General features: G+C 40.3%; 1 protein-coding gene across 1 annotated transcript in view; it reads right to left on the bottom strand.

Annotated features, from left to right (window-relative positions):
- LOC130188527 (voltage-dependent T-type calcium channel subunit alpha-1I-like) overlaps positions 1–24,009 on the bottom strand; it is a 95,018-nt gene that overhangs the window by 35,359 nt on the left and 35,650 nt on the right. The window contains exons 4-8 of the mRNA XM_056406923.1: positions 18,855–18,952; positions 7,809–7,846; positions 5,269–5,415; positions 2,083–2,234; positions 1,360–1,545 (exon numbers count right to left, since the gene is read on the bottom strand). Coding sequence (XP_056262898.1) covers positions 1,360–1,545; positions 2,083–2,234; positions 5,269–5,415; positions 7,809–7,846; positions 18,855–18,952 — 621 coding nt within the window. The remainder of the gene's footprint in view (positions 1–1,359; positions 1,546–2,082; positions 2,235–5,268; positions 5,416–7,808; positions 7,847–18,854; positions 18,953–24,009) is intronic.

The raw sequence follows: 24,009 nt of genomic DNA, 5'->3' as shown, positions 1-24,009 counted from the left end.
CGCCACACACACACACACACACACACACACACACACACACACACACACACACACACACACACACACCCTCCCTCCCTCCCTCCCTCCCTCCCTCCGCTCTCTTCCTTCTACCTGCACCCATCTGTTTGCTGTCACCTAGGGACTGTGAAACCCGGACAACTCATTCATTCACTCGGGGTTCAGGAGAGGTTTTTAAAGTTCATGTCTTAGCCGAGTAGCACTTTACATTAAGTGCTCACTAAAAGCTGCAGTGGCGAGACGTAGAGGCACAATGCTACTGGCTCAGCAGCATGAGCAGGTTTACACCTCATGCCATCTGTCTGACAGCTGCGCTGCAGGCGTAAGGGAGCTGGTATCAGGTCCGCATACACACAAACACACATTAAGATGCAAGCATTACGCTGCTGTGGAGATCACACCTATCACATAACAATGAGTGCACTTGCAACAATTACAATACATTATTAAAATACAATAATTATGTTCATTCTATCTTCATTTTTGGCGATTGCCCACGGAGGGTTAATTGGAAAACAGAACACGTTTTGTGTGTTTGGTGTGTGTGTGCGTGTGCGCTGTGAGGGCAACAAGATGTAGGTTTGATACAATGTACACGGCTGAATTGGTAATAATTAGAGAATATTTTTTAAACAAGAGGACAACTCTCCCTTTCTGTTAACCTACATTTCACAGTTGACATAAGTGGAATGATTGGATAAGCCTTTAAGCTGACGGTGCTCAGTTCACCATCTTCACAGTCCGAACTAAAGATATTCATATTCAATTCAAATCAAATCAAACTATCAATACTCCGTTAGAATTTGAGCTGACAGTTTAAACGTTATGTTGTTCTGCTGTCATTGTTTTTTGGCCCGAGGCCTATCTGTCTAATTTAGTGAAGTCCAATATATTGCTGGCAGACAAACGACTGTGTTTCTAACCTTCATGGCAGAAGTAATCCTGGAGAAGGAGGCAGGTCAAAGAGAAAAGCCTCGACACAGCTGAGATACAATTTGGGGCAAAACATGATGTGGAACTCCAATAATTGCAAGTTAATCCGATTATTTTGCCAACTGTGGCCTTTGGCTATATCTGCCTCCACCAAGATCAGCTCCTATGTTTTACTTAATCGGCTGCTATTCTATCACTGCGTTTCCTTTTAATTCAAATGTCCGGAGGGTCGACAAAACCAGCTCCCTGAGACTGTTAACTGTCAGGCAGAGTACTGCAGTGCACACACAGGACACAGGCATGCACACGCGGCCTCCAACTACACTTCCCCGCCCTCTCTGTGTCTTATTGATGTATTTTCAGAGCCTTTTTCCACATAAATGCATGCTCCCTGTGCCCCTCTGTTACCTGAAGATGAAGATGAAGAGCATAAGCAGCATACAGAAAGTGGCCACGTTGTCCATAGTCTTCATCAGCACAACCAGCTGCCGCCTCAGCGCAGGCATGAACCTCACCAGCTTAATGACCCTCAGCAGCCTGAAGGTCCTCAGCACTGACAGACCGCCGTCTGCCTGACCGATGATCTCACACACGCTGCATGTGTGGAGCAAGTGTGTGTTAAACAGAGGAAGAGATAATGTGTCAAGTTGGAAGACAAAATGTAAAGAAAGATGTAGAAATGGGTAAAACATTTGCAATGTTATAATCATGGAATGTAGGGAGAGAAGGATTTAAAATAATACAAACAAATGAATAATAATGAGAAAGGCCTGATTAGAAGAGATGAGGGGTGAGTATAATGCACACTGGTTTGAGAAGGAATACTTTTGCATTTTACACATTGTATTCACACACTGCAGTTTATATAGTAAACGTGTGTCACATAGTTGCGTGGTTTAATGGAGAATAAACCAAAACAAGGAACATCAGATTGAAACAAAGTGTGTGTCTTGAAACTCAAATAGATTAGATGACATGTTTGTACAAAAGCTCCAGTGGTATGATCTAAAGCTGTGAATGTAGGGCTCTCTGGTTTTGTGTAAATATTATCTCTCAATCATTAAACGGAAGCGCGCTCCGCCGGCCGACAAGCTAACTCAACATTTGTCAAAAATACGTTTGTTTGCAGACCTGATGATGACAATGATGCCATCAAAGATGTTATAGGGGTTCCTCAGGTACTCAAAGAAACCAAAAGCAGTCAGCTTTAGGATCATCTCCAGGGTGAACATGCTGGTGAAGACAATGTTGCAGATCTCCAGGACATTGGTCAGCTCCTCTGGCTGGATGGACGGGTCACAGGAACAGGAAAACAAAGTGAAAGTAGAAAGTAAGATCTGGGAAACTGTCGGGCAAAGAGTGGAAGGTCAAATCTACAAAGGGGTTTAATGGGTGCAACCATTGCAGGTTAGAACGGGACAATGATATCCACGGAGAGGCCGGTCCAGACAAAGAGGTAAAAACACGGTGGATATTAAACCACCGCTCTGCAATCACCGCGACAAAAAGATGCTGCAGCCACTGCGGAAACAATTGTGTACGCATCACATTTCTCCACCTGAGTTGAAACGACTGTCACTCAAACTGTCACTTGAAAAGAATATGTTTTCATTCCTGGCAAATAAAATTAGCACACACAGCTCATCTTAGATGGGCGACTGACAGAGAGGAAGAGGAGAGAACAAACACATTGAGGTTTTTCTCTCTTTTTATTTTTTTAGCACAGCTATATATGTAAATTAGTAAAGAAAAACTCATATTAGAAACAAAACCAAAAATCGAACAGTGAGAAAAGGAATGGAGAATGTGTATTATCTGTGTAACACATGGAGTCATATCGGGGCTGAATAGGGATTATGAAGGTCTACTTTGTGTGTGTGAATGTGTGTTATGCGCGATATGGATCAGATGCCTTCTCTGATACCACTTGAATTTCAGTTTTCAAAGCCGGTGGAGAAATGGCCGGCCCGCTGGGCCAAAATTAGCAAACCGTGTCAGAGGAAAACACACTCAGTCCTTCCCTTCCTCTAATCCGCTTTTTCTCCCAATCTATCTCCATCCCACTAAATTCTCTGTCCCCCTTTTCTTCCTCTTTCAGAGTCTCATTATCAGGCAGACACATCTCAACCCAATCAATAGCCTCCTGTCGATCAGAGGAGGGAGAACGGCTGAGGAAGAACCCGCCTGCAGGAGAAAGCAAGGAGCAGAGCGAAGGGATTGTTTAGGGGTAGATGATGACATGATGGAGGAGAGGAGGGGGAAATACTCGATTAGAGGTGAGAACGAGTAGCAAAATGATTCCCGGGGTTGGAGACTCATTTGATCGCACCACTTCTAAACAATGTCATTTAACACATGTGAAAACATACATGTTAATGATGTGTTGTATAAGAAGAAAGGGAATGTCGGAGCAAATGGAGTTCCATCCCAGGAGTTATCTTTAACATATGGAGTACAGGATATGAGATGTATTGCTATTGACAGAACAATCAAAGCTCCTGACACCACCATTTAAATCAGACAAAAGAACATAGATCCTCACTCACCTTTATGTTTTTCTCCATCTTGACCTATTTCCTGTCATTTCCTAACCCCGTGTCTCCTCCTGTACCTGTGTTCTCTAATGTACATTGTTCCCTCAGATTCCCTCTCCTAAATAACATTGTATCCTCCCATACACATCAGCTCTCCCAGTTTCTCTTCTGTATGCCTTCCATCAGTGTGTGAATGTTGCTTGAATATGAATTCATGAGCTACAACTTCCAAACCATAGTAGCAGCTCATCTGTAAATCAGCTCACGTGCAACATCACTTGATTGCTTCGTGAGTAAAACTCAAACATAAATATGAGGGGGGAAAAAACTCCTATAAGAGTCAAAGATCACAAAGGAAAATATGCAAGGCCATGCCTCCACAGAACTAAATGAACATTTGTCCTACGAAACCACACACCTGACATGAGCGGTTCCCCTAAGCAGGATGTGGTGCGAGTCAGGAAGCCAGCAGCCCTGGGGTAAGTCACTTTCACCCTGAAGCACATCAGCTTCAGGGTCCCTGTTGTAGAACCCAGTTGAAAGATGGAGGACTTTTTACTGCCAATCAAAAGCACACTCATATCGGAGCTTCTGTGTCAGCCCATGGAGGGAGAGACGGACTCGAGAGACGGACAGACAAAGCGTCTGCGAGTGTGTGGAAATATGTTTCTGCATATGCGCCTTCTTTGAAACACACACACTCACCTACATACACATTCACACACACAATCACATCGGGAATTGAGCTGAGAACTGCTGCGTAACGAGAGTCTGCATCGCTCTTCCCATTTCACTCGTCTCCTCCTCTTCCTTTCCTCCTCCCCACAACCCTTGTTTTATTTTTAGAGTCTTCAAAGATGAGAGAAAAAAACGACTCTATGCGCTGTCAAAGAGTGCGTGGGTGGATGAGAGAGCGAGAGAGAGAGAGAGAAAGAGAGAGAGAGATGTGGGGAGACGTTGAAACTGAGGGAGGTAAAAGAGAGTCAGATAGTAGAGACACTTGGGGTAAGGAGCGAATGGGGGAAAGAGCATGCAAAGGAAAGATGCACAGAGGGATTTACGGAGAGATTAAGGGCAGAGAAGTGGAAGTAAAATTAGTAAAGGGGAGGGGGGGAGGAGCAGAATGGCATGAAATCAGAGAGAGAAATGAAGGGAAAAGAAAAAGCTCTTTTTTTGTAACAGATTGTGTTTATACCTGCATGAGTTTCTGTTGGTGCGTAAACACGGGTATGTGCTGCACACACATGAAGCACATGGACGTGTGTTTGTATTCATGCGTGCATGTGTGGTGTTGGCAGGCTTCTCTCACTCTCAGACCGAGGAGGAGGAGCCAGCGTGGTTGTGTCTGCCGCTCGGCTAAATGTTTACACCTGTCAGCAAACCGCATGGCAGTGATGCTCCACTCCCACACGCATCCCTCTGAATGTCATCTGCTATTACGCTATTTCGAGTAGCAGGGCTTCATCGGCAGAGGTAGCGGTTTATCTGGTGAGACTGAGGTAATAGGTGGAAGTGAGAAATTATTACGCCAAACGATCTATTTACACTGTAGTATGTCAGTCTAAAATATTAACGGCAATCATTTACTGACAAAGAACGGCAAGGACCATTGTCTTTATCAATATCCAAAATCTTATGCCAATTACGGGTAACTGATATCAGTTCACAGCATTCCCCTCTGTGGTAATAGTACAACTATATGAGGCCTCTCTTCAGTTTGATTTGTTGCATCAACAGTGTCAATAACAATGTTTATGTGAGATCATAAACTATAATATCTTACCTGGTTATGATGCTCGATGCCCATACTGATAGTGTTGATGAGAATAGCGATCATTATGCCCCTGCTGAAGTACTTGCTCTCTACAATGCCCCACAGTTTCCTCCTCATATCATTCCAGACGTCTTTACAATGTCCAAAGCATGTCCTCTTCCAAAAAAAATTTTTAAGGAATCTTTGAAAATTTTAAAGCCTTAAAATTGGGGACAATTTTGGGTTTTTAAAAATTTTTTTAAATTTTGGGTTTCCCGGGAAAGAAATCGAGTTTAAAAGGGGATGGTTTTTTTTTGGAAAACAACGGAAAAAGGGGCCAGTTTTTAAGGGTTTTTTAAGGGGGCCCCTTTTTTTTTTCAAACCGGAAAATTTCTCTTTTTAAAATTTTGAAAAACAATAAAATCCCCAAAAAGGGGGAAAAGGGAGAAAACCCCCCCTTTTAAAAACCCAAAAAACCCAGGGGTTTAAAGAAAAGGGAAAAGTCCCTTCCCTTTTTCCCAAAGGGGAAAATTAAAAAAATTTTTAAAACCCTCGGGTTTGGGGGGGGGAAAAAAGGAAAAAAGGAAAATTTTGTTTGGTTTTGGGACCCCAAAAATTTTAAAGGGCAAAAAAAGGGTTTAAAATTTTAAAACCCCCGGGGGGGAAAAAAAATTTAAGTTTTTTTTTTTTGGGTAAATTTTTAAAATTTTAAAAAAACCCGGCACGATTTTCCTTGTGGGGGAAAAAGGGTTTTTTTTTCTTTAAAATGTTGGTTTGGGGTTCGGGGCCCCTTTTTAATTTTTCCCAAAAATTTTTTTGGGGAAAAAAAATTTTTTCCCAGTGGGCCCTTTGTTTTGGGTTTTTTTGGGTTAAAACCAAAAACCCTTTTGGTTTTAAAGGGTTCCCTTTTTAAAAGGGAAAAGGATTAAAAGGGTCAAATTAAAAAACCCTGCCCAATTTTTTAGGGGTTTTAAAAAAAATTTTGCTTTTAAAACCCTTGTTAAATAGGGGTTTAAAGGGGGAAACCCGGGAAAAAAGTAAGGGGTAAGGGAAAAAAACCGAAAAAAATTTTCCGGAAAAAAAAAAAAACCCCCGGGGTTTTTGGGTTTCGTTTAAAAGAGCCAGGGGGCCCCAAAAAAAATTAATTTTTGCAAATTTAAATTTTTTAAAAAAAAAAAAATTTTTAAATTTTTAAAAAAAATTTTAAAAAAATTGGGGTTAATTTAAAAACCGGGGGTTTTTTTTTTTAAAATTTGTATTTTTTGGGGGGGAAATAAGAAGGGTATTGCAAATTAATTTGGGATTTTAAGGTGTTCAAAACGATCCTCAGCGGTTCCCGGGGGAAGGCAAAGGCTGAGGTTTAACAGGCAACTTTTCACCTCCTCGCAGGGGTTAAGGACAAAAATTCCATACTACATGTGTAAATTTAGGAAAAGTTAGGAGGAGAGATAGAATGGTGTTAAGGGCTTCAAGAATCAGTTAGCATTTGGGGACTTTTTAACGGAGGCGAATTCAAATGCTTATTGGAATCTAAATCCAAAAAGGCCAAAAGGAAAAGGGGCCACAGTGCTTCACCAAAGAACCAAGTAAAAATATGCACAACAATTTACATCTTGAATTTTAAAAAACAGGTTTAAAGAAAACTGTTTTTGGGAATTCTTAAAAACAAAATCCACAGAAAAAAAAATTTATTAAAAAACACAAAACTTAAAATGAATTTTCTGATTAATTAAATGGCCACAAAATCTGTTTCCTATTATTTCTTGCCTGTTTAACCTTATTAAAATTGGAGTGAATCTTTTTAACATTTGGCCCTGGCTAATTTTCATCTTTTTTTGTTACCTTGTAAAAGCTTGGAACAACGATCAAACTACAATTATGGCATTGTTTTTGAAATTGTTTGGGAAGGTTACGTGGTCCCTCCCTTTTAAAAATATTTAAGGCCGTGAATTAAATTTCCACCTGAAAACTTTGGTTCAATTGCCAAATTAAAAGTGAAAAAGCATTAAAATCATTTTTACATTGGAATATAGGGAAATCATGGTAGAGAATCCCAAGCTTAATAAAAGAAATTGAAATTTAAACATGAATGCTTATTCAATACCTAAGCATGTAAATATTGTATTAACTGGGGTCGATTACGCAAAGAAGTACCAGAAAGTTTAAAATTTTAAAACCCGGATCGGTCACGGAAAAGGGCCCATTAAAGATAATAATCTTTTGGCATCCGCACCTGAAACTTAAACATGGAGCAGTTTTACCCTTGCCCAGGGCCCTAGGCAGGTAAACGCCAATACATTCTAATTGGCAGTTTTAAAGATTTTTGGTGAAACTCCTACCAAGTGAAAATTTAGCAACTCATGTAAAAGTCCTTGTCATTCCTTCCTGTGAGGGTTTACACTGAGAAGCCTTTTTTGCCATAAAATGTTAAAACCGAATATTAAACCTCCTGGGACCGGGTGGAAAAGGATTACGAAAATTCTTTAAGTTCGCAGTGTAACAGGAAATAACAAATCAAAGTTGAAAAATTATTTTAAAATTAAAAGCACTTGTTTTCACGAATAGACTACGTTGGACGAGGAGGTATGAATCTTAAGGGCGTGATCACCTAAAAGAGGAGAGGTGATAAAAAGGGTTCAATAGGGGACAGGTGGCGGCCAAATCAAAACTGCATGTGTTCTTTTCACAGAACGGAAACCCAAAAACCCAAAAGGAACAAAGGACATCCCTTTTGGCCAACAAAAATTAATTTCTTCGGGAAAACTCCAGTATCGGCATCGGGATGAATGGAAGGTATTTCAGTAGCAATGTTTGATTTTTGAAGCAGTTCAGAAGGCGGAAACAGGTTCTCGAGCTGATGAGCTAAGAAAAACCAAAGGAAAAATCAAAAAGATGGTTGCCAGCGACAATGCCCCCGGTGGGGGATCCGAGTCCCTAAGGGAATGACGGGGAAGGAGTCACCAGAAAAAAAGGGAGGAAAAAGATTAAGTGTGACGAGGTTGGGGCCCCATTTGAATCCTGGTAAGTTTGTTACAAACCTAAATGTGGCCAATGGACACCTTCAATCCAGAGTATTAAAATTTTTAAAGAAAAATATCATAGAAGAATTAACTAAGAAATTTTCCATTCCCGACGATTTTTCGGATCTTGGTTTCTTGACAGCTTATCAATTAAAGGCCCCCACACACCACAAACAACCCAATCGTAGATGTAGGATAGGTTGTTTGTACGGCAATTCTACCAGTCTTCCCTTCCATTCTAAGTCACTTTCGGCCGGGTTTGAGGCAATTTTGAAACATCAAATTTGAATGTATTTACCTTTAATGCCACCACAACTAAAACCATCATTAATTGAACATGAACTCATTTATAGTTCGTCAAAGGGGGACTTGGGTAAAATTTGGACCCCTTTTCACCATCCTATTTAAAATTTTGCTGTTAATAAATTTTCATTGAAAGCTTTAAATGGGGCATGGGTTACCGAAGGCTTGGATAAAAGTCGAGCCCTGGTCCAATTCCATTGTCAGTTTCTGGGAAGGTTTTAAAATGTGCCATTAATTCAGTGTCAATTCCAATAAAACAGAACACCAAGCTAAACATTGAGGAAAAACGCCCTTTTAGGTGGAAAACCCGAATGCCACAGATGCAATTAAGAACCGGGGAAAAGGTCTTTGCCTTGTGCGGCTTGACTGTTTTTGGTTGCTGAATTGAAGGGATGGGGTCAACTCCTTCCTCACATTTTTTAGCCGGCCTAAACGGGAATTGGTGTTTTGTGTTTTAAGGGATTTCTATAAATCGGAAAACCATTGCCATGAGAAACTTTATTTGACAATTATTGGGAAAAACAGGTTCAAATCCTCTCGGGCAAAAGTCCTTTAAAATCCTTAAATTTGCGGCCAATTGTTCCTTTTGGGGATTACACTTAAATTCGCTAAGGTGCAAATTTCCCCTTTTCAAAGGTTTTAAGTTGGCTATTTGAAAAAACCGCCAGTGTTAAGCTGTTTCTGAATCGGAGAAGATCAGGCAAAAATTAATACTTAAATATTTATTGTTTTGCTTGAAAAGTAAGATTTTAAAGGTTTACTGTTAAACTAAACCTTTCAACATTCAGTAAAACAAAAAAAGGGACATTTGCTGCTAAACAGGTGATATTTTTTAGAAAAAAGCGGAACAAAAGAGAGCTTTGGTTTGTTTATAATTCAGAATAAATAAGACTGGGGTTTATGATTTTTCTAATTATTTGAAATGCAGTTCTCAACATAAAAATGATTTTATGGAACTTCTGCCCAAGAAATAAGAATGATTGGTGGATTGGGCGTGCTTGTCATATTTCCTTACCAGAGCTAACTAATTTAAGCTAAGAAAATTAAAAAAAATTTTTGGGCCAACAAGAAACCCCGTTTCTGCAACCTGAAAGGTTAAAAAGAAGTGTTTCCAACAAACCAGAAAACACCACAACAATTTTCCAAATTAGAAAGCCACCAATGTCCATGGAATTTTTTGCTATTTCTCAACCGCATCCCTTACTCATTTCAAATATAATTAGGAGCTAAGGCAAGGTGTTACAAGACAAATAGGAGGCCACCCGGCCAATAAATTAAAACCAAGGCAATTTTGAATCTGATCAGAAGATGTACAGAAACCAACAGAAACACGACACAAATAAAGGGGGCTTAACATTCCAAAAAAACTGCAAACGGCTATTCCTCCCCTTTTGTTCCTTTTGGATTTTACTTTCAAATGGAAAGGTTAGCGTAAAGGAAAACTGTGGACTAAAGAACCAGGAAAATTTCCAATTATGTGTTGTAACATTTGGCGTTTAGGGTTGGCAGGTCCAATCCAATTTTATTTCCCATTCCCGCCCTTAAATGACCTAAACGGCCAGTTCACAGCTCAGGATTAAGCCAAGCAGTTTGAGCTTTTGATAAACGTGGGCTTTTAACATCTGTAATGCCTTAAAGCAAAAACGGGTATTCCGAACCCATGCTTTTTCCTGTTTCCTAAAAACTATGCAAATAAATGTATTGTAATAAGCGTTAAAGTTACTGTTATGGTTAAAGACTCAGGTTCATTCATCAACAGCCCAAACAGTGTTATCAGCCACCCCTCAGACGGGGCCAATAAAAACAAGGATGGGAAAAACCGGTCACCCAGACCCCAAGAGCTTAAAGGGCTCATTACCAAAAATTTTTCTCATACTTGTTTGATTTTGTGAACTTGTAGCTTCATGTAAATTGACCAAATTTCCGGGTTTTGCAGGTATGTGACGTGTTCTACTCATTTCCCAGGAAAGGTTAAAGGCTGGTCAAAAACCAGATATTTAAGAAACTTGGTCGATTATTTACAGGTGGTGTTTCGTTCCAGCCTAATGATTTATTAACTAAACGTTTCCTTTAAATCGCATTAATGGACATATTCTTGGACTTTTTTTGTTTTGATAAATGAAAATAAAGTTCCAATTCACCAATTGGAAAATTCAAAATTTTTAGGCAAAGGTGCTGTTTTCATAAAAATAACAAATTGCCCCTAGTAGTAGGCTTGCTTTTTTTTCCGGAAAAATTCCCTTTAACACCAAAAGGTCAACCTGTAGCAAGAAAATTTGGCCCAAACGGAACTATCAATTTTCCCTTTACATTTTGCAAATGTGTAGGTGAGCTTTTGGGGTTTAAATTTTTATCGCCCATACTCCAATAAGCGATTGTTTAAACGATTAATTTTTCATTTTGATTTGGGAGACTGGATAAAGGCCCGCAGGCAGCAAAGCGGTTCAGAAGGCATGCAAGGACTTAATAGAAAAATTTTCCCATGCCAGGTTTCCGAAAGGTCAAGATGAGCCTGTTACCCTTTTCACCCAATAAACATGAATATGTGGGTGAACAAAGCCCAAAGGTTTAAACACAAAATTTTGAAAAATGGGGACCAAAGTGAAAGGTTCATAACCCCCTTTCAAACCTGTAGGCTCCCGTCTTTCCCTGGGGAATGAACACTTCTTTTAAACAGAGTGTTCAGCAACCTTGGGTTTTGGGAAATCCAACAGATAAAAAAAGGGCAATTCCGTGAGGGCAACCAATTAAATAGGCATCCAACTTATACCCATCCGGCATTTCCTTTAAGGCAGAATAGGATTTCCGGGTCAAAGCACAACCTATTGTTTAAATCCACTAACTTTAAAGAACGATTCAGTAATGAAACAATGGAATTGTGTACGATAGTACTTTATTGACTCCTTTTTGTGAAATGTATTGGTTTAATTGTTGACAGTTTTTTAACAGGGTAACTTGAGTACATTTATAAACAAAAACAAAACAACATCAATTAACCCCAAGAACGGGCTGGAAAACCCCGGAAACATTTAATAAGAAAAGGGAAAGAAAGGCGTGGCGTTAATGGGGAGACTGGGAGTGCCTATGTTTTTAATTTGCACTAATGAGAGGGATCGAACCAACTGGCCAATGCCCTTTTGATCGTTCTGCCGTGTACATTCCGCCTCCAATTGGACAATTAAATTAAAACCAACTTTTGGCTGTGAGACCAATTCAAATGCTCATTAAGGGCCCCATTCGACGACCTTGAAACCATGAAAAATTTTTTTAAATGCCCCTAATACCAATTCCCCCCAATTTAATTCAACATTTTGTTTTTTAAATTTTTTTGAATTAAGAAAAATTGTTAAAGGGAATAATTTAAAACAACATACAAAGGTTATGCTTGTAATACCTTGTTCCCTCAAAATTTTCCCCTCAGTTTAATCCCAACTATTCTAAAATTCCCCGGAAACTCTCCCATTCAGCAATAAGAAGGGTACGCAAAGATTGGACCCGTTGGTTTTAAACCTTGGACCTGATCACAGAAACCCAATAGGGAATTAAAACCAATTTCAAGGTTCTCAAACTTGAGTTGAAAAGCCGGCATCAGAACGAGTAAACACCCTTAAAAGTTTATTCAGGACACAAACTCCCGAAATGAAAGCGTTAAAATTTTGGGAAAGCAGGGCCCTTACAATCCGACTGGAAGAATGAGAATTGCGAAAGTGAAAAATGAATTAGGTTAAAACGCACGCCATAACAGCCCGGTTATATGGAGGTGGTGGGTTGGGTAGCCTGAAAGAGTTTTATGCTTTTATTGAGCTTTGTAAGCCCTAGGGGAAAATTTGGATAATTTAGTGCTTAGGGCACCTGGCTATGGAAATTCATCCTTGCTGGCGGAACGAACAAGGGGAGATCAAACGCTTAAAGTTTTGGGGAGAGACCGTTTCAGGTCAATTCATCGTGGTGTTTTCATTTTTCTGGCCAGGAACAAACAAAATCACGGGCCATTAAAAAATGGGAAAAGAGTAATGCCAAGCATTATGAAATGTGCGCTGGCTTTCCTTTATCCCACCCGCTTTTTTTTTCCGGGACTAAGAGAAAGGGGTTGCAAGGAAGTCATTCTAATAAATTAAGTAGCTTCGTATCAACCTTCATCTGCTCCCTAGGCTTTTTTTTCATTTTCCTTGGGGAATAGGATGGATGTTACCAAAGGAGGTTTTGTCTTCCAATCCAAGAAAGGGAAACAAGCTGAAATAAAGATCGTAAACCCAAGTGACTTAACAGGCGATACAGGAGGAAGTTAGAAAAGGGGAATTGAAATGGCAAGTGCCCCTGCACCTTGAACCACACCAAGCCCCCACTATTTAAGCCCACTTATGCACTGAGGCGTCAAGAAACACTGAACTACTACAACTTTCTCATTGGAAAGGATTTCAGCTGAAATTGAATGTGAGGGAAAATGCTTAGGAAGATATGTGATTAAATAATGAAGGTTTGCAATCCCCTGGTGACACCAAAGTAATGTTGAAAAACCTGCATCACACGGTAAAACATTCAGTGGCAAACGAAGGAGGATAAACCCAATTGAAGAGGATTACAATTGTCCGGATGTATTATAAGACTCTGACACCAGTGGCCCCCTGGCCCAAGAACCCCCTCGTTATAGGAAAACTCCATAAAACACTAAGATGGAAAAAGGGATTGGTGATTTTTGGTAGAGTTGAATGGAACGAACATCACTTTAAAGATCAAGTTTAAGATATGTTCAAAATTGAGAATAAATTGGCTTGAATTTTTCGTGTGAAACAATCAAATTGCCCTTGTCATTTTTTTTATTCAACAGAAAACAATGTTGAATGAAGGGACACGCACTAAAACCAATCAGAAGAGGGCAGGTGAAATCCGATTAACAGCGAGGGAATTTAAGGCAAATACCGGAGGTAGGTTTTCAAACTAGTTTTGTGATTGGTAGTGAAAGTCATTCAAACAGTCGCTGATTTCCTCAGCCCAACACTAGATTACATTTCATTAACATAAACATGGTAATGCAAGTTTTACTCTAACATAATCTTTTATTAAATTAGTAAGCAATCATTTGAAACCAAAATTTTCGACAAGGAAAATTTTTCAATTATTTTTTTAAAAATCACAAATTCCAATGGTCATCGGATGCCAAACCAAAACCCTGCGCCTCCAAAACCCTTAATCGAAGGAAAATAAATAACTCAGGCAAAAAGTTTCCTATTTTATTCACAGATGTGTAATCATGGAATTAATTTCCTAAATAAACACCATGTCGGGAAAAAACATTCTTTAACACAGTAACTTGGGGATTTTCCGGTTATGATCTTCATTTTTCTAAACCCAACATCTCCAGCCAATTAATTGATGATTTAGAAAATAAGCATAACTGACCAAATATGCTATGAGTGCATGGCTTAAATAGGCACCCGAGTCCTTTTATCATAAAATAGAAAACAACTAAATTGAGGAAGAAGAGATTAGTCCCTTCTGAATTTCTCTGGGAATGCCTCATCAACTTTATGGGAGGCGTGTGCTGGGATAAATTTATTGAGAATGTGGAATTATGTTCTGAACAAATGGGAAAGCTTATTGGGTTATTGGAAGGGAAAGAGAAAAAGAGAAAATGATGAAAAGAAACCCGTCACTGCCTGAGTAAAATTTCCATTGTAATGAAATATTTAGGAAAACAAGTTGTTGGGATGCCAACGAAAAAAATATAGATGTTGAATAAACCATATGTTTTTTCTTTTTTCCTTGCCACAACACCTGACTCAATCCCCCTTTAGTCGACACAACAGTCACTTGCCAAAAGACAACACCTCAAAAAAACATGCACTATCGGCTGTACACAGCAACCGAAACCTCACACCACTCCCAACACTTTTACTCAAGTGTCCCTCCTACCGGCCTTATTGACCCGCACATTTCACAATGAGCGTTGAAGAAACGACGGCCAGACTGCACAGTCACTTTTATTGGACATTTATTGGTCCGAGCTCAAGATGCGCATCCCGGATTTCAAGTCATCAATTAACGGGAAATAGTTTACCCGCTTAACCCATTGATGAAGAAACAATGTCAATAGAGCTCGCAGCTCCACTAACTTTGGTTTATTTGATGGTTCATTTAAACGACACGAAAAACATAAATAAATTTCCAGCTTGAACTCATGATTCAGGTCATTTCACAGCATAAAACTCATGTTTTGGACCCGTTAGTGTGAGATTTTTTGGTGAACTTAAATCAGTCTGTGATTGAAGTTACCATAACACAGAAAAAAACCCAATCATAAGCCATAACCTAGTTGCGCTTACATTAAATCATAGAATTTAGTTTATATTTGAGGATTATTTCAAAATTCTATTTAACTTTTCACATTTATTTGATAGTTTCAAAAATTTAAAAATTTTGGTCTGGAGTCAAAATTTGTAAAATAACCCCTGCCCCAAAACCTACATCCCGGGAAAACCCCCAAAATTAACCCTTCAGGGAAAAAGAAGAAACCTTTGGGAGAGCAACAAGGTCCCTCTTGGGGAATCAAAGATAATGTGTAAAGGACAGATTTAAAAAAAACTTCATAAAACAGAGTGTATGAAAGTCATATACAATTCAATGGAGCCTTTCCAATGGGTGAGAGGACAGCAACAACGGGGCCATCAAATTACGAAGACTCATGGCAATAGTTTATGCCTAAAGGGTCCGATGCCCATAGACGAAGAAAAGGCTCCAAAAGGGTTATAATGATTAAAATGAAACACTTAAAGGGAAAAAAGGGAGATAGGTACCAGTGCATTAACCCCCGAGTATGCCTATGCACTTAAGGGCTGGCCAGGTGAACTATTACCCTAATATTAAGCTTTAAAAGAAAGGTCTTGTCTACAAAGAGTACGTGCGCCCCACTGAAATTGGAACCCCTTTCCTGAAGTTTAAAACAAAGGCTTGGCTCCCTTTTACTTTTTAACTCTAGGACAAAGTAGTCCCATTTTGAGCGGCTCTAGTCAATAGTACACAATCCTAAGAATAACATACTCAAGCAGTTAAGGAAAATTTAAATGTTCGAACACAGGCAAAAATGTGCAAGTGTGTATTTTCAGTTTTATGAAAACACAGGAGCATCTGGATCGAGGGCAAGAGTTTATGAGCACTGCAATGGGTTTGCTAACCACCAAAACAATGAAAATTTTCTCACAACAAATGCGTTTTGAAAAAAATTTCCAGTGAAAAATGCCCCCTTTTGTTTATTTAAAAAAACCCCAAAAAGTTTTGGATTTTTTAACAGGGGTGTTTTTCCAGGGTTTTTAAACAAACCCAACATCCCCAGTTTTTTTGGGTGGGGGGTTTAAAAAATTTTTTTTCCTGTTTTCTAAGAATTGCGGCATTTTTTTTTTTGCATCTTGAATTTTCCGGGTTTTGCTCTCTTTTTATCGTTTAAAAATATTGGGCCGCTAACAGGGAAAGTTTTGGATTTTTTGATTTTAAAGGGAAAGATAAAAATTTGGCCAAGCAAAAAGGGGCTGTGTTTAATTGGGGCCCCCAGGCGATCGTCAAAAAAAAATTGGCGACCCTGATAAAAGGTTTAAAAAATTATTGGGGGAAAATAAGAAACCAACAATTTCTTTTTCTCCAAAGGGGTCCAAAAAGGAAAGAATTTTTTCCCTTGAGGTAGTTTTTCACCATTTTCCTCCTCGGGGCAAAATTTTGTTTCTCTTCTAATGTGTTCGCAACTTTTTAATTTTAAATTTTGGGAGGGGAAGGGAGGTTGAGTGGTTGTGTTGGTTCCTCTGGTGGGGGGTTTTGGAGGGAACCCCCTTAAATGGGGTTTGTTCCCAGGGCCTTGTAATTTAAAGGGCCCGCCAAATTAAAAGGCCCCTTTAAATTGGGGAAAGGGGAAGAAAAGGTGGAGGAAAAGAGAAACCCAAAAAATTGGCACTTGGGAGTCCCAAAAAAAGGGTCCGGGTTTTAAGGGTTTAACAGGAAAGAAAAAAGGAGGGAAAGAGAAAAAACCGCCCAAATTTAAAAAAAAGAAGTTATAAAAAACCACAATTTTGGTCCCTTCCCCCAAATTCTCTTGCCCTTCACAAAAACCGGGGTTATTTCACTTATGATGATAATAGTTTGCCGGCTTGGGGGGCCTTCTTTTTTTTTAAAGACATCCCCCTTTGCTTTCCCAAAGGAAAACCCATTGCCTAACTGGCCGCTGTTTATTTCTTGGGGGAACCGGGAAAACCCCCTTCCCTTTTTTCTTCCCCCAAAACACCCCGTTTCTTTGGGGCCTTTGGGCCTTTCCCCAAAAAATTAATTCGGGGCCTAAAAACCCCCCATTTGAACTGGCAAAAAATTTACAAAGGGAAGAAAAGCTCGCCACATAACACATTAAACGACAAACGATACATTTAGTATTTAAAATTTGGGGTTGGGGTTACAAAGAGGTTTGGGGGAAAAGGTCAAATGCTAAATTCCCCTGTAAAAAAATCTGGGGGCCAAAGCAACAATTTTGACAAAACCAAGGAACAAAATAACCCCAAAAAGGCCCTTTTCCCAAACCCGGGAAAAACCCCAACTAATAACACCCGGTTTTAAAAAAAACTTTTTAAATTCGAGTTCGATAAAAAACTCTGTTGGCCTTTCTTAAAATCGGGCTGAGGGGGTTTTCCTTGGGGGAAAGGCGCCCAATTTTCAAAAAAAAATTAATTTTTGGTTAAAGGAAAAAAAGGGCCCTCTTTAAAAGGTCTTTACCCCCCCCGAGCCTAAAGGAATTTATGATTGGAACTTCACGGGAGCAACCCAGGCCCCCATTTTTCGGGTTGGGAAAAAATCAATTTTTTTATCGGGTTTTAAAAAGAACACATTTTGGAAAGGGGGAAAAAATTTTTAAACCCAAAACATTTAAAAAACCCCCAGTTGACTTTTAAAAATTTTTAAACTTGAAAGGTTTTTGTTTCAATTTCGGGGCTTACTTTATTTTTTAAATTGATTAAAACAATTTCTTAAAAAAGAAAAAAATATACAATAAATGAAGCCAAGTATATTTTTACATTTTGTTGGCATGTTAGATAGAGTCAGAGTTTTTTTTACAGAGATACATTTGTCTCTTTGCATCACTCAATAAATCAGAAAATACCCAGAGGAAAAAAGGAAAAGTCATAAAATAAACACTGAAATGTGTTTACTGGGATGTTTTCTTTCCACTAGGCTTAAAAAAATAGCATAAAATCTGAAAATTGACTAATGGATGCAAAACTATTACTTGGCCTGATTTTCAGACCTTATGATTCATAACATAGAAAAGCTTCAACTTGGGTTGTCGAAATTACAGAAAGAACCTGGTGCACGAAAGTGTTCCAACATTCCACTAGCAGTCCGTCCTGTGAAGCCAGAGAGCGTCTCACAAGCAGACTCACACATACCATCCTCATCCTCTTGGTCATCTGTCTCCCTCACATGTAAAACCTTTTATCACAGTGCTGAGACCGTCTTCTCTACCCAACAGCATCTGTCCCCAAGGCCCAAACTGAACTAGGCAAGAGGGGAGACCGTCTCTCTCAGTGACTTCAAGAAATTGAGGAAAAGTTACCAGATGTATTTTTTTTTGTTAAGAAAATATGTCCTTATCTGTAGGAACCCAAAGTGTTAAATATTAGTCATTCACATCAGTGTTTCTCAAAAATAAGGTGACGAGAAGCCATTGACATGCTTTGAAACTGCATTGGGATGAGTACGATTCTGTGAAATTTCTTTTTTTTTAATCACCAGAAAATGGATTGAAAACAACTTTTCTGACGACTCATCTGAAAACTGCTGCTAGGTGACCAGACCAGTCAGAACCCACTGGAGCTTGGGCGGGCTAATAGTGGGGTGCTTACAACGATTACGAGCTGCCTGTTAGGGCAGCAGGGCAAAGAAATCAATATGATTCCAAAAAGTTTGGCCAATAACTGAGTTTTAGATGAGAGGACCACGGTTATGGTCACGGACAGATCAGTGGAGCAGCATTAATGGATGGTTTTATGAATCTGAGAGAGCTGTGACTCAGGGCCTGAGCGGGCTGTGTGATTAAACATGATATGAATGTTTAATAGTCCCCTTGGGGAACAGGTGGCACACAAAAAGCCAGAGATGTAACACTGAACATATACATGAATTTTCATATATTTTCACTTGATGTGAACTGACAGACACACAGAGAGAAACTCCAAGCAGAGAACAACACATGAATGCACACTTACACAACGCCTTTGAACAAACAGACACACACGGACAAAAAAACAAATAAAATGTTCTTACTTGGCACCCTGTTGATGGCTTTGAGGGGCCGAAGGACCCGAACCGTCCGAATGGCCGACAGGTTGATGTTCTGCAGGTCCAGCGAATACTCTACCATCCTGGAGAAACCGGCACGGGGAAAAGGAAAGGCAGAGAAACACTTGGTTTTACCTTCCTGCAGACTGAGTGAGCTACGAGTTCACAATATGACACAAAAGAAAAGGACCACTTCACCAGCTGGACTGGAGACCTCTGCTGAAGACACATCAACGGTCATTCTTTGATATCACCTCACCTGTTCCCTCCCAGAGCGGTGTGAGCTGGGAGAATGCACTGTCAAGAGCGTTGCAACACTCAAGAGAAAGTGAGGAGGGAGTGAAGTGACAAAGCATCAAAAAGGGGAGAATAGCAGACAATGGAGGTGAGGAAGAGAGAGAAGGACAAAGGAGATTCGTTCTATTCTAAGTGTAGCCTGCAGGATGTTGTGGCTCAGAGCCCGGCTAAGCTGTGCCCCCAAACCCAAACCACTTTCACAGGAGAGTGGCCACGGCTCGCCGTGTGTGGAAGCAGAGAGCGTGCGTTTAAAAGCAGCACACTTATATTGCACCACGGTGATCGTCAACACAGAGATAGTCCGGCTATACGTAATGTCTGTTGTAAATGAGTGAAAGCGCCTGAGTGCATGCACGTGAGCAGATGATGTACATTGCGTCATCGTTTTAAAGTGTGTCCGTGTGCAGAATCGATGTTCACGGGGCTCCGACTGAGTTGATACCGGCGGCGGCGGCAACACAAGCGAGGAACGCCCAAGGCACCAAAACAAGCCAAGGTCACCGTCTCTCACATCGACACTCATGAACCATGTCGTTTATTAGAATGTCACACTTTGTGAGGTCGTTGAGACTTTTCCTTCACCACAGCGCAGAGTCACCGACAGAGTAACACACCAGTTCACACTTGAGGAGGATTACTTTGTGTAACAAGGGGTTTGAGGCCCTGCACAGTAACTATATATATATATATATATATATATATATATATGTATATATACACACATATACACAAATGAAATGTCAAGTAAACTTGCAGAACTGGACCACACTCAAAATGCCTACTCAGTCTAGATATTTAGTTCTGACTGTAAAACTACACCCTGATAAATCATATATAAGTGTATGTGGAGCTTTGAATTTGCTTTTGATTAAATCATTTGGACCTGCGCTTTTCTAATCTTTTTCAGGCAGTCTTTGATTTATTTGATAGGCTTGTTTCAATAATATATAAGTTTGGCCCGACACATCTCCATGGCTGGAAAACAATCGAGAAGGGTTGGATGCTGATGGTTGTTGTTGTTGCTGTTGTTGTAACGGATGTACGGTACCAGTCTCCCGCCTCGGATGTCCAATCAATGTCACATTTTTCAGGAGGCGCACGGTGTTCTTTTGCAGGTCTCTGCGAGCTCGGTAAACCATCTCTGCGGCGCTGTGCAAGTTGTTCCTAAATATAAACATGCCTAAGGAGCACCACACTGGAGAGAATCCATCTCTACGAGGATATGAAAGCATATCGCAGACCACCTTTCTTTACCCGGTGTGGTCGAAAGCACAGAAATGCCACACAGCAGCTTGATGAAGATGCCAAAGCGTAGAGAAAAGCATCGCCGTTCTTTTGCTTTTTTTTCACACAATCTGCATTAAAAATGTAAGTAACTGGTAACTAATCATTTGATGTGGCCTGCTGAGGGATTACGCAGAAGGCTACAATGACAAAAGGGAGTGTTACAACAATTAAAGCGTACACTCCCTCGCTTTAGTGAGCTCAAGGGCATCAAACTGGATTTTAAAAATGTTGCTTGATTAGATTACAGAGTGATAAATAATGCTATTAAATACAAGGCAACCACAAAGGCATAAACAATTGCATGGACGAGCACACGTTTTGTTTTGTTGGTGACCCAATTGCATCTAGCGGATGAAGTGAAAGAGAGAGCCGACGATCACAGATGTGCCTGTGTGTGCCTGTGTGTGCCTGTGTGTGCGTTCCACAGAAGTGTCTCTTCCTGTCCTGTACACATCAATCAAGCCGATATGTTTGGGAGGGTAATTAGTGGGCTGCCGCAAGCGTCCTTTTTGTGATTGTTCTCTTTTTTTCACATTCCTTTTTTTTTGGCCTGTGATGCCTTCATCTCATTCATGCTTTCATGTGAAGTGTGCGTGTGTGTGCGTGTGTGTGTGTGTGTGTGTGTGTTTAAAACTGCAGAGCTTCAGGTTAAACCTAGGTTGGACCATGTGAGAAGAGTTCAGAGGCATATTTAACAAAAAAGAATGTAACATTAAGTGACTTAATTGTCAAATTGACAACACGCCGTCATCAGTTCACATCGAAGTTCAAGTTCCGTGTCAAGAGAGTATTTCTTTTGCATCTTATACATAAAACACCTTTTTGCTTTTGACAACTAGAATTTAGTATTCATAACGGTGAGGACGTCCGAGGAAAGTAGTGAACATTGTGAGCTACAGCTGAAGTGCAGTGATGTATATTCCTGTTTAAAGATGTTTTACAGCAGAGCTACTGAAGCCTAGAGGGGCCGGTCTTCAGGTCGTTGTTTCTTTGCATGAATCAGAAAAGATGCACCAGGTGTGTGACGCACACCACCGCAAACCTCCTTAATATTCTTGAACAATATTTAATATTTATTTATATGGCACGATTCAGCAACAATAAAGAATGTTATAATTTTTTTGACCTGGTAAACTCTTTTCAACCTATCTGAGAATTCTGTAAGAATGAATTTGGATCATCTCTGGACCTCCAGAAGACATGCTGCCATATTTCTGATACTGCAGATACCAGACAGGCTGGAACAAAATAAGTCTCAGTGCAGTGGATTATGCTAAAATGAAATATACAGTATATAAAATACAACAGACTGTGTGTGTCAGGGTTACGGAGCAAAAGTGCAAAACCCCCTTCAGAGGCTTTCTCGGTGAACGCCTCGTCTGCAAGGGAGATGACAAGGGAAGATGTTCATCCAAGCATGTGAAAAAGGAAAGAAGAAGAGGGAGGGAGCAGAAGGGTTGGAGAGTGAGGTGGTGCCCGTGGGTCACAGACATGGAGCTCATAGCCGACTGTCGGCTGTGATTTGGCCCGGCAAGTTTGGCAGTGACCTCTCCAATTACCAGAGACGCTAATCTAATCCCAAGAGGAAGACGAAGACGAGGAGGCGTTCACACAAATACAAATTTAGGCACGCGCGCACACACACACACATACACACAGATTAAACAAACTCAAAAGGCATACATTCACAGACTGTATTCTCTGTGTGTAATTCCAGACACACACAGACACACACACACACACACACACACACACACACACACTTGGGGATGAAGTGATTTGGCTGAAATTAAGATAAATGTCCCCCACCCTGGTCAATCTGTTGCTCTACCTTTATTTGTGTGCGTTACCTCTCTCTCAATCCATCTCTCTGTCTCGCTCGGCCACGTCTGAACCTCTTATTTCACTTTGTGCACATGCATTCCTCTCGCGGGTGTGTATGTGTGTAGCCTGTGTAAGGGACACTGTGAGCAAGCAAAACGTATGCAATAACTTGCACAATATATGGAATTGGATGTTCTTTGGGCAGGTGTTATGGATCTTAGAGCAGTAGGTGTCTCTTGAAACCTCACTTTTGAATCCTCAGTTTCCGTATTTCCTTTCCTTCTCCCTGTCTGCCTTATACCATTCTTACTTCCAAAGTGAAAACACGTGCTAGTCCAAAAGAACATGTGTACTATCTATTGCCCGGATTCAAAGTATTGTAAGTCGCTTTGGATAAAAGCGTCTGCTAAATGACATGTAATGTAATTCAAGTATAAAGCAGAAATATTCTGGTTGTGATTACTGAGGAAGGATTCCAAAATGTATACCATGTTTTCATCTTTACCCTAGTGACTCCACAATCCATCACACTGACTGGCATCACGCCCAGTCTTCTGCTATACTCTAGTGTGTGGGGCAGTGTACCAGAGGTTTCTGCCATATGGTTTCTGCCTTATGGTGTCATCCTCAGAGGACATGCCCCGCCTAAAGTCGCATCATTACATGTACAACGACTCTTTAGGTAAACGGTCTACTGCTCATAGTGAGAAGCAGTAGCCGAGACTGGACTGGAGTAAAAGTGACAGGCTGCTACCATCATAGCGGGGAGACGAGTCCTGGGGTCAACAAGCCTTCCAATTAGGCCACATATAAGTTGGTTGCAATTGCCCTCGAGATCGACACGTGGCGTGTTTTCTGATATTATTCCTGACAGGACGACATTGTGTCTCAGTGCCTATAAAATATCACAATTCATTGTTTCAAAATAAAAGCAGTTTCTAATCTGACAATGCTATCATTGAAGGGAAGAATTCCCAGCTGTTCAACCTCATCTCCATTCCATACAAGGGAGGAAGACAGTGTGTATAAAAAAACGGCTTCAGCAGTTCATGCCGAGATCATCTGTGTCTCTGGGGCACAACTTCAAAACATGATGTTCTTTCTGCATCCATGAAGTGACAGGAAGCCCTACAGAGAGCGACTTCAGCTTCGGGGCTCATTGCCTCACAAACAAAAAAACTTGCTCTCATTGCTTTGGTTGGAAACTAGCTACGCTTTCCATCAGCAAAAATCTGCGTACGCAGAGGATTTCACGGACAGGGATTTTAACAGTGTACATGTTGTATTGTTTTGTCTGACTCAGATATTCAGCAGTTGAAAGGTTGCTCGAGGCTCGAGCTGCAGCAGGGAGCAAATGGCCAGCAGGGAATCTTCAGAAACTGAGCTGTCGAGAGCAAACACCAACTGGCGGTGCCTTTGGTCCGTTCGCTCTCAGGTGCCAACAGAAACTGAATAAATGTCAGCCTCAACTCAGAAAGAGGACGGTTCCATTTTTCTGTTTATTAAGTGTGAGAATATTTCCCTTAGAGACATTCTGTGTGTTTATTGGGTTTTGTTTATCAAATAAATGTTGGCACAACTGAGATCAGCTTTCTCGATCATATATCATATTATTTCTTCAGTGGGCAACATTTATCATAAGAACGTAAAAAAGTAAAGCAAATTGTCCCAATTAGGTTGAGTTAGGTTTGCTGTGACTTTGTCTTTCTTTGTCGCTCTATAATAATGTCCC

This window comes from Pseudoliparis swirei, chromosome 23 (assembly GCF_029220125.1).
Source record: "Pseudoliparis swirei isolate HS2019 ecotype Mariana Trench chromosome 23, NWPU_hadal_v1, whole genome shotgun sequence".
NCBI lineage: Eukaryota > Metazoa > Chordata > Actinopteri > Perciformes > Liparidae > Pseudoliparis > Pseudoliparis swirei.
This window is presented reverse-complemented; position numbering and strand designations above follow the sequence as displayed.